The sequence below is a fragment of the Schistocerca nitens genome, chromosome 4 (genome assembly GCF_023898315.1).
Source record: "Schistocerca nitens isolate TAMUIC-IGC-003100 chromosome 4, iqSchNite1.1, whole genome shotgun sequence".
NCBI classification, from domain to species: domain Eukaryota; kingdom Metazoa; phylum Arthropoda; class Insecta; order Orthoptera; family Acrididae; genus Schistocerca; species Schistocerca nitens.
The window spans coordinates 388,886,200-388,898,492 of record NC_064617.1 but is presented as its reverse complement, the minus strand read 5'-3'; the positions used below and the strand labels follow the sequence as shown (position 1 = coordinate 388,898,492).

Below are 12,293 nucleotides of genomic sequence, written 5' to 3'. Positions count from 1 at the left end.
AAGTGAATGGATTTTCTCTGCGACAAATTCGTAGAGCATTCAATGTAAACCTTAAAATGCAGGTATCTGATGGGGAAGAATATTAGTAATTCCTTCAGATCAAGTGGGTTTTTGCCCAATGTGAGTACTCTATCCTCCAAGATAGGCTGTATTCTTGAGAAACACTGTGTTAAGGTGATCTTCCGGCCTCCCATGAAGACTGTAGCTTTACTTGGCTCTGTAAAGAATTATTTCTTGCTTCATAAGGTGTGTGTGTTTCAGATTCCTTGCAGAAATTGTGAGAAGTCATACATAGGACAAACAACATGTACAATTCATGAGAGATGTGTGGAACATCGAAGATACACATGCGTATCACAGCCAGACAACTCAGCTGTGGCCCAACATTGTACTGATACAGAGCATTCCACAAACTACAGTGATGTGAAGATTCTAACATCCCCCTCTTCCTTTTGGGACTATGTCTTCATGGAAATAGAGAGTAAATTAGCTAATAATTTAATTAATAGAAATAATGGTTTTAATTTGGACAAAGCATGGAATCCGGCTCTTTGGAAAATTAAACTGCAGAGAAGTCATCATGGTGTCATCACCACCAAACAAACATCAATACAAACATCAATAAGTGACTCAAATGTCTGTACGCCTTCACCAGAGGCAGCGTGTGTGCAAGAAAACCTTTTTGCTGCTGACCAGTGTCTGTGACTTGCAAGTGTGTACTGCTGCAGTGGAGCCTAAGGCCGCATTTGGCACCTTGTCGTCAGTCTTGTGACTCACTCTGAGGGTGGCCAGATGATACATGGTTGAAATATCTGTGGAAGAAATTTTATTTGCATGGCTGCATGCCCATAATTTAATGGACTATTCATTACACTGTGAAAAGTTGAAACTGTACATCAAATACCTCTCTGGAGAGGAGATGATTTAAGACTAGGATGACTTGCCATGAATGGCAACAAACTGCATCAATGTACTGCTGTGCTTTAAGGGTACCATGGATGAACTTAAGGAGTCCTGTTATGAAAATGAATGGCACTCCAGAGCATTGTTGCTGGTTGTCAGGCCATATGGCAGGCGACCGTCAGGTTGGTATCCCATCACTGTCTAGTGCATCTCCAGACATGTTTTTGGCCTAGAATTTCACTCACTGGGGAAGAATTGTCTTCATTGATGAGTCTCACTTCAAACTGAGCCCTGACGACCAATGAAGCTGCGTCTGGAGACATCATGCACAGTGCTGGGATACTAACTTGTCTGTCATCCACCACATAGCCTGACAACAAGGAGTGCTGGTCTGAATGCCTTTTAATTTCATAGCAGGAACCCTTTGGTTGACATTGCAGCACCGTTACAACACAGCAGTACATTGACAATATTCTACACCCCATTTTCTTGTCCTTCATGGCAAGCCTTCCTGGGCTTACATTTCAGCAAGATAATGCCTACTAGCACATGGCAAGAGTTTCTACTCCTTATCTTTGTGCTTGCTAAACCCTACCTTGGCCAGCAAGATAGCTGGATCTCTCCCAAATCAAGAAAGTTTGGTGCATTATGGGTAGAGCCCTCCAACCAGCTTGGGATTTTATCAGTCTAACATGCCAACTGGACAGAATTTGGCACAAAATATCTCAGGAAGACATTCAACTAATGTATCAATTGATGCCAAATTGAATAACTGATTCTGTAAGGGCTATAGATGGACCAACACATTCTTGACTTACACAACTGGCAAAGCTCTTTCTTGAATAAATCATCCAATTTTTCTGAAATTGTAATCATTTGTTTGTTTGTTCATGTACATTACATCTACTGATTACCATCCCATTCAGGTAATTCTTTCACTGTGTGTATTTTTACTTATTTATTTATATTTATTTTATTTTGTTCTATTTATTTATTTTGTCTGAGATTGCATTTTACTTATTTATGACAGCTTTGAATATGTCATGCTAAAATTTTATTTTAATTATTTAAGAGTTTTTGTTACAACATGCAAAATAATAATCTATCTACATCTACAGCTTATTCTTCTCACTGTGCCATTTATTAGGGCTTCTTCCCATTCCATTCACTTGTAGAGCATGGGAAGAAATACTGTTTAACTTCCCCTGTGGGTGCTGTAATTTTATCCTTGTGATACCTGTGGGAGCAATACATTGGGAGTTACAGTATATTCCAAGATTCATAACTTAATGCTGGTTCTTGAAACTTTGTAAGTAGGCTTTCTCAGGATAGTTTGCATCTATCTTCAAGTGTTTGCCAGTTCAGTTTTTTCAGTACCTCTGTCACACAAAACTATGACCATTTGCTGACCTTCTGTATGTATTTCCAATATCCCTTGTTAGTTCTATTTGGTATGGGTCACACATACTTGAGCAATATTCTAGTGTATGTTGCACATATGATTTGTGAGCAATCTCTTTTTTTAGACTGACTGCATTTCACTAGTACTCTACCAGTAAACCAAAGTGTGCTACCTGCTTTATCTGCAGCTGAGCCAATGTAATCTTTCTATTTCATACTCCTGCTCAAATATTTGTATGAATTGACTAATTCCAACTGTGACTAATCAGTACTGTTGTCATTTTGTGAATAGCACAATTTTACATTTCTGAACATTTATAGGACGTTGCGAACCTTTGCATCACTTTTAAATCTTATTTAGCTCTGACTGAATAATTTTGCAGCTTTTTTCAGATGGTACCTCATTATAGATAATTGCATTATCTGCAAAAAGTCTTATTATTCCAAAAAACTACTATTCACATTTATGTCACTTTCAATCATTTGTCACATGTACTTGTACAATATTAAGTGAGTCATAATCACCAGATAAACAGAGTCTGTTGAATTTCGTGTGATTATTTCATAGACAATTTCTTGCTGAATTTATGATGCTAATATGGTATGTGGATCACAGATCATTAGTAGAAAATATTTTTGGTAAAAAAATGATAATCACTTACTACGTATGTGAGAAACTGAGTATAAATGGACACAGTATGTAAGCAATTAATCAACCATTCATCCTCAAAGCACACAATGCCACAGACACAATAAAACAATCTGGCAGCCAAGGACTTTTTTTACATACATGAACACCACGGGTGTCCAACTTGCAGGCCGCATGCAGACCAAAGTGAATATCCTTGCGAGGGGAAAAAAAGAGCTGTTTATGTAAAATGATAAACTGAAACATAATCCTAAAGATGGAATGATATATGCAGCCAAACTTTTCAATTTAATGGAATAACTTTAAAACTGATTTCAGGATTTCTGGAAAAAAAAATGTATTTATACAACACTTTTACAAACAATATAGAAACAGCATCGTAAGATTTTCAGATGGAATGCATAAAACTGCAGTCCCACATCCAATGAAAAGAAAAATTTGATTGTGTCTTTCATTGGACTTTTACAAATCATACCTGCCCAGTAACAAATCTCCCTTGCTGCACGGCCATGTATTATATATGTCATCTTTATTTGGACGCACGTACATTTGTGAACAGTTACTTTCAAGAGCAAAGCACACAAAGATTAAAAATAGAAACAAAATTTCAGACAAACACATTGAGGACACTCTAGAATTGCAGCCACTTTGATCAAACCTAATACTGGTATCAGTTTCCCAAATTCAAAGTCAAATGGCACATTTATAATGACCTACTTATAACATTATTAACGAAATATCATAGATAAAGCATCAAATTAATTCCATCTTGCTTTTTCAGAATAAAGGATCATAAATTAATGTATATGCTCAGTGGTTATAATTTGTGTTTGTATGTTGTGTGTGGCCCAAAAATACTTGTCCTCTTCCAATGTGAACCATGCAGGCTAAAAGGTTGGACAGCCCTGGTGTACACTTTTCAACACCTCCACTAAAAGCTGAATGATTTCTTTTTTCATATAATTGTCTGCATTTCATATTATATTAATATATTTTGTATGTTCTTTCTAGAAATATAAATTGGGCACTAAGATACAGTGGACTTCTGAATGGCGATATTTTCCATATGAAAATGCTTCTCTCCAGCAATTTTGGGATGAGGCAACATATACACAGGATGAAGTGCTGGTACTTTATGGCTTATACCATAAGGCAAAAAGTAATTATTTAAAGTTTTCCGTGTATTATTCTGTACATAAGCATCACCTAGTAGAAAAATTATGAATATCGTCAGTAATAAATACACACATCAAAAAAAGGTTTGCATCACCTCAGTTCCGAGAGTTCCGGAACCAGTACAGAAAATTGGAATAGAGATCAACATAGTATGAAGGCTTTCACGACCGGATGACATATCTTCTTGTAAACCTTCCGGGATGTAAGGTCGTGGTCCATGAAACACCCCTCTGAAGATGTCCAGCGCAGCTCTGGACGAAACGTTAGGAGTCGAAGAGTTTCATGGACCACGACCTTACATCCCGGAAGGTTTACCAGAAGAGATCAACATAAACATCATTTCCACCCTTTTTATTGCTCATGAAAACCACACACTGTATGTTGTACCACCATTACTGCGAGACCTTCAGAGGTGGTGGTCCAGATTGCTGTACACACTGGTACCTCTAATACCCAGTAGCACGTCATCTTGCATTGATGCATACCTATACTCATTGTGGCATACAATCCACAAGTTCATCAAGGCGCTGTTGGTCCAGATTGTCCTACACTTCAATGGCAATTCGGTGTAGATCCCTCAGAATGGTTGGTGGTCATGTTCTCCATAAACAGCCCTTTCCAGTCTATCCCAGGCACGTTCGATAGGGTTCATGTATTGGAGAACATGCTGGCCACTCTAGTTGAGCGAAGTCATTATCCTGGAGGAAGACATTCACAAGATGTGCACAGTGGGGCCGCAAATTGTTGTCCATGAAGACAAATGCCTCACCAATATGCTGCCGATATGGTTGCACTGTCAGTCAGAAGATGGCATTCACATATCACACAGCTGTTACGTCCCCTTCCACAACCACCAGTGGCATATGTCTGCCCCAAATAATGTCACCCCAAAACAGCAGAGAACCTTCACCTTGCTGCACTCACTGGACAGTGTGTCTAAGGTGTTCAGACTGGCCGGGTTGCCTCCAAACACGTCTCCGACGATTGTCTGGTTAAAGGCATATACGACACTTGTCGGTGAAGAGAATGTGATGCCAGTCCTGAGTGGTCCACTTGGCATTTTGTTGGGCCCATCTGTACTGTGCTGCATGGTGTCATGGTTGCAAAGATTGACCTCGCCAAGGACATCAGGAACAAAGTTGCACATCATGCAGCCTATTGTGCACAGTTTGAGTTGTAATACAACATCCTGTGACTGCATGAAAAGCATTATTCAACATGGTGGCCTTGCTGTCAGGGTTCCTCTGAGCCATAATCTGTAGGTAGCAAGCATCCACTGCAGTAGTAGCCCGTGGGTGGTCTAAGCGAGGCACGTCATTGACAGTTCCTGTGTCTCTGTATCTCCTCCATGTCCGAACAACATTGATTTGGTTCACTCCGAGACACCTGGACACTTCCCTTGTTGAGAGCCCTTCCTGGCACAAAGTAACAATGCGGACGTGATCAAACCATGGTATTGACCATCTAGGCGAGGTTGAACTACAGACAACATGAGCCGTGTACCTCCTTTCTGGTGGAATGACTGGAACTGATAGGCTGTCAGACCCCCTCCATCTAATAGGTGATGCCCAAGCATGATTGTTTACATCTTTGGGTGTGTTTAGTGACATCTCTGAATAATCAAAGGGACTGTGTCTATAATACAATATCCACAGTCAATGTCTATCTTCAGGAGTTCTGGGCACTGGGTGGATGCAAAACTTTCTTTGATATGTGTATAATGTTGTCTACATTGACAAACATATACATCCATACTGCTCCAACCATTCAGAGATTATTTCACATTTACAATGCGTCGGGGCTTGTTTCTCATCCATTGGCACCTTACGAACAAAAAAATTATCCAATTATGAAGCCACAAAAACTTACAGGAGACAACGTCTTAGCTTTACTGTGGTTCCTATTGGAGCAATATGTAGGAATGTGTGGGATATTCCTAAATTTCCATCTTCATGTTGGCTCTTGAAAATCTGTAATTAAGCTTTCATGGGATAGTGTCTACATTCAAGTGTTCTCCCATTCATGTTTTTAAGTATTTCAGTGATGCTCTCATTGGGTCAAACAAATCTGTGCTGCTCTTATTTGTATACATTCAATATCTGCTGTTAATCCTATTTTGTATGTATACCACACACTTGAGCAGTATTCTAGGATGTGTCACACAACTGTTTTGTAACCAGTATCCTTTGTAGACTAATTGGATTTTCCCAGTATCCTACCAGTCGAATAAAGACTTCCACATGAAGACTGTTTACCTTGTGACTGAGCCTATGAGATCATTTCAATTCATATCCCCATAAGTAGTTACACCCAGTTGACTGATTCCAGCTATGACTCATTGATGTTGCATCCGTAATGTATTATGTTTTTGGTTTTGTGAACTCCACAGTTTTACATTTTTGAAAATTTAAAACAATCTTTGCACCATTTTGAAATATTATCATGCTATGTCTGATTATTTGTGAAGCTTTCTTCAGTTAGTACTTTTTTTTGTAGATAACTACACATCTGCAAAAAAAGTCTGATGTTACTATTAACATTGTTTGGCAGGACTCTAATGTACAATACAAGGAGCAAGACTCCCAACAAACTTCCCTAGAACATGCCTGAAGTTACTTTTACATCTTTCAGTGATTTTATAGTATATGAGATGCTAGACTTCCCAGAAACTTCAAACTATTTTAGTCAAATGAAAGGGAATTTCCTTTATTATTGAAAAAATGCACAACAATATGAAAATTAGGCAGTCTAAACAATGTAAATCAGTTTTTCTGAGAAGGGTTGGGAGGAGAGAGACCCACATTGATGGTTCTTTAAATTCTACTCTCTAATGGCAACACATCAGAATGTTATCCTCCAGCAGCTGTATAGTACAGAGTGACACAGAGTAACGGGAATATTGGAAATGAGTAGTGTCACCCATGGGCAAGTGGCAGCACAGCAGGTTCACGACAGTTAGTGAGCAAACAGTCCGTCATTTCAGCAATCATGGATCAGTGGAATGGACAATGGCATGCATTAGCCATAAAAATGTTTTATAAGAACAATTGTATTTTGGTAGTGCTGCAGAGGGAGTTTCGACATTTTTATAATTTAGGACATCATGATGCCATTCTGTCAAAACATGTAATAAAATGTTGGATTAATAACTTTGAAGAGACTGGATCTGCCCTCAAGAAGAAACCAATAGGATGACCAAGAAGTGTGTGTTCTCCAGCAAACATTGATGTTATACACAAGTCTGTCTTACAGAGCTCATGGCGTTCATTTCGTAAGCAAGCAGGAGTGGTTGGAATGTTCCAGGAGAGTGTTCATAGAATTCTTCAGTTTGATTTAAAATTTCATCCATACAAACTACAGATGATGCAACAATTGTAGGACAATGATTACTGGTTATGATTCTGTCAACAAATGATAACGAAAATAAACAATGATGATAAATTTCTAAACAAGTTGTGAATGTCAGATGAGGCACATTTTCATCTCACAGATTATGTGAATATACAGAAGTGCCGTTACTGGGCAAACACAAATCCTAATGATGTCCATGAGCGACCTTTACTCGCTAGTAAAATGACAGTATGGTGGGGTGTTTCATCACATGGGATATCGGACCATATTTTTCCACAAATGAACAGGGAAATTCAATAACTGTCAATGCCAATCGTTACACGGAGATGTTATGAACTGTTATTGCACCTGCATTGAACAAGTTTCCAAACGTTCAAGAAGCCTGGTTTGAACAGGACGGAGTAACATCACACACTGCACAGCAATCACTGGCACATGTGCAAGAATTGTTTGGCAACTGTGTGATATCACAATTCAATAACATTCCCTGGCCCACTAGGTCGCCATATTTATCTGTTTGTGATTTTTTCTTGTGGGGCTACCTCCAGAGCAAAGTCTACACGACTCGACCAAGAACCCAGGATGAGTTAAAATAGAGAATTCAGGATGCCGTTGACGGTAGCCCAGCTGAGATGTTGCAGCAGTCAATGAGGAATCTCAATAGCAGATTTCATGAACGTATTTGTACAGGAGGATGCCATTTAAAGGATGTAATTTTTTTAAAATGATAAATGCCGTCAATGTTTTGTAAATGGCAAAGTTGTAAGGTTTCAATTACTATGAATGTAATTTCTTTACTTCATCACTTATAGTTTTATTGGATTGTGGAAAAATTCCCTTTTTTCTGTGTCACCCTGTACATACCATCCAATTTTCTTCAAGTTGTCTTAATTTTACCTATCACCCCTTTGATGTTTTTATGTTTACAGGTTTTCTCTGATTTCCATAAATCACTGCAGGGAAATACTGTTATAGTTCCTTTGAAAGGGCACCACAATTTCTTTCTCCATCCTTGAACCAATCCAATCCCTAATGACCTCACTGTTGATGAGACATTAAACCATAATCTTCCTTTCTTCCTTCAAGTTTATATCTTTTTCCTCTAGCCTACCTCATTATAATAATTTGCCACATTCTTTTTGTGTTGTATATATGTCTTGTTCATCTATAATTAAGTTCCATTTTGTTTAACTTTTATACCTGAGTCGCTTCCATATTAAGTCCTCTGAAATGTTTCCTTCTTACTGAATATCTGTCCACTCTAATGGAAGCAAATTTTCACTGTCAAAGTTTAACATTCATAGTTTTCTTGAATATAGCTACAAATGTTTTACTGCCTTTTATTTTAGTAAATAGACCTTTAACCAATCTGGATTGATATTCATTCCTACCACTTTTATTTAAAGATATATTTCTTCATATTTATTAATTTAGGAGATGCCTTACTGTCATTAAAAACTTACTTTTACTTTTGTATGTTTATCCTTTTCCTAATGTAATATGCTCCTTATTCTCTATTAGATGAAAACTCAACTACAAATATTTCTGTAAAAAGCACTCCTTTACCCTCAACTAACCACATTCCATGGCATTAAATATATGTCTCCGACTGAACTTATTTCTTCTTTTCCACTATTTACATTGAAACTCTTGGGGTGTCCTGGTCAAATGAAATCACAATGGAGTGTGGTAGGTATATCTTCTACTTTTAGAGCTTCCTGTATTTTTGAAAACGATTGTTAACTACTGCAAAGTGTCATATGATTTTTATTGTATTACAGCAAAATTTCATCAAGAATGTATTTCGTTTTACTATTCTTTCTTTGCTACTACAGATGCAGAGGTAACAAGCAAAACATTTTTCAACTCAGGACGATGCTACACACTGAAACCATTGACTCAAGTAGAAAAAGTTGGACGTGTAGTTGGATATTCTGTTACACTGAACTATGGAACATATTCATCTCGACAGAATACTGGTTGGAGCATATACATCCATGATCAAACGGAAACTTGGTCAGGTGAGAAAGACCACTACCAAAGATAAAGCACTACTTGACTCACAATATGAAACAGTATAAGAGGAATTATTGTTCACTCGTGTAGGTATCATTTTTCAATAACAAACTGAAAATAATTATTTGTATTATCTCAAAACTAAACCACCTTAATGAATACCGTATTTACTCGAATCTAAGCCGCACTTTTTTTCTGATTTTTGTACTCCAAAAAACCACCTGTGGCTTAGTATCGAGTGCAAAGTAAGCGAAAGTTCTGAAAAATGTTGGTAGGTGCCGCCACAACTACAACTAACTTCTGCCGTTGAATATATGTAGTGCTACACAGGCATGCTTTGCACTTGCAGGCACAAAGATAAATACTGGCGCCAATACGTCAACCTCAGTAAAAAAATTTAAAAAAAGGTGGAAGACGAGCTTTTTTCTCCGCCCCGCATTTTCATACATTATCCAACGAAGTAAATAAAAATTCCGTATTGTTCATCTTCGAATGTAGCTGCATTTCAATGTACTACGAAAATCCGACTTGCAAGACTGTTTGGGATGTTCGTCAATATGGCCAACTCTACGTTCTGAATTTTTTCCTACCTGTGAGAAGAGATGGTTGCTAATAGAAACTTTTCTGAATTGTGAATCACACGCAGTATTCTCTTCACCATAAGAATAATACGAATATAAACATTTTGCCATGTATTCTTTCGTGTTTGCTGCTATTTCATTTAAATCCTGTCTGCCTAATAAACTACGAAACTAGAGTGAGACAACAGCAAACACGGAAGAATATACATATCATATCATGTTTATATTCGTATTATTCTTATGCCTAATAGTGATTCAGTCAGAATTGAAGCACGGCAATTGACTAGATTTTAGATGACTAATTTCTGTGCAGAATATAATGCACTAAAGAGGCGTCTGCAAAGATTTTCAAACGGAGAAAATTTTTCGCTAAACTCTCGTTCAGAACACCTTCTATCATACGCAGCCTATTATATGTTGATCATTATCAAAGAAAGCAGCAATGTCAGTAACAACAAATATCAGTCTCTTGCCATTGTTTCGCTAATGAGACGATTCCTCTCTCTCTCTCTCTCTCTCTCTCTCTCTCTCTCTCTCTCTCTCTTCTTCTTCTTCTTCTTCTTCTTCTTCTTCTTCTTCTTCTTCTTCTTTTTTTTTTTTTTTTTTTTTTTTTTTTTTTTTTTTTTTTTTTTTTTTTTTTTTTTTTTTTGTAAGCGGCGGTAGCGCGCACAAAAGCAAGCCATGCCGCGAGCGGCGACAGGCCGTAAGCACTCATTATGAGAATGCTACAAACAATGCATGACACTGTACAGTAATGCATTTTCACCTTAGAGTGATGTAAACACCTATAACAAAGAGAACGGCACTTATCAGATCAAAGAAAAGTAAGCAATCAATTCAAACCAGACGAAGCACGTGAAAAAGGAAGGGTACCCGTATAAATACGGACGGAGTGCCTGACGCATAGCATTGGCTACCTGGTAAAGCTTATGACTTGAGCCAAACTACTGTAGCTGTATCGTCATTTATTCGACCTAAATTGTGTCTCATATTACAATGGACCAACTTTGTTTCAATTTGGAGGTGTGGCCTAAAACTTTTCCCTCCCCTTGAATTTCGAGTCTCAAATTTCAGGTGCGGCTTAGATTCCAGAAAATTTTTTTCCTTGATTTCTAGTCTCATTTTTCAGGTGCGGCTTAGATTCGAGTGCGGCTTAGATTTGTGTAAATACGGTAGTAATTATTCATTATGTATCACTTAGAAATTGCAAAATATGCAAGGATTAAAAAGTAGAGTAAACAACTGCTAAATATAGACAGTGTGGTGATACATCAACTGGAGCACAGAGAATTGCAGACCATGTATAACAGCAAGCAGTAGTATATCTCATGCTCATCTGTTTGCAAAGCATGGAGTTTTTCCCAAAATGCCACATGGCAGCAGGTATTCTTCTCGGTAACACTTCCTGCAGAGATGCATAGCACTATGCACAACATGATATGCTCTCCTAACTTCTGTTTGTAACTGAAAAATGTGATATCAGAAATTTACTGGCTTCTCATGTGATTAGTTTAAGTTCAAGCAAGAAGATGCCAAGTGGGTAAAATGGCTTGGTATTGCTTAGCAACATAGCAGTGCATGGCACATGCCTATGGAGAGCTGGTGGTATATGAGCAAGGGGCTCTAGATGATTTGTATGTGCAGAAAAATGCTTGCCAGAGACTAAGGATTACATGCATGGAGCATCTGATTATTGGACCCCACTGAATTGAACCAATGGTATAAATTGCATTCTAAACCTTGCATCAGTAGGCAAAGAGCAACACAGTAACATAGGTGTGAACCTGCTGTACTAAGCAGGCCCATCTGTGAATGCACTGGACAATGAAAATATTAGAAATTTGTGGATTATGTACACTACTGGCCATTAAAATTGCTACACCACAAAGATGACGTGCTACAGATGTGAAATTTAACAGACAGGAAGAAGATGCTGTGATATGATTTTCAGAGCATTCACACAAGGTTGGCACCAGTGGCGACACCTACAACATGCTGACATGAGGAATGTTTCCAACCAATTTCTCATACACAAACAGCAGTTGACCAGTGTTTCCTGGTGAAACATTGTTGTGATGCTTTGTGTAAGGAGGAGAAATACATTTCCGACTTTGATAAAGGTCGGATTGTAGACTATCGCGATTGCAGTTTACCATATCGGGACATTGCTGCTCACATTGGTCGAGATCCAATGACTGTTAGCAGAATATGGAATC

The 12,293-nt window shown here is 38.0% G+C and overlaps 1 protein-coding gene across 1 annotated transcript in view; it reads left to right on the top strand.

Moving 5' to 3' along the window:
- The window catches only part of LOC126252328 (uncharacterized), a 150,932-nt gene that overhangs the window by 70,594 nt on the left and 68,045 nt on the right, over nt 1-12,293 (top strand). Inside the window, exons 3-4 of the mRNA XM_049953215.1 lie at nt 3,965-4,112; nt 9,316-9,501. Coding sequence (XP_049809172.1) covers nt 3,965-4,112; nt 9,316-9,501 — 334 coding nt within the window. The remainder of the gene's footprint in view (nt 1-3,964; nt 4,113-9,315; nt 9,502-12,293) is intronic.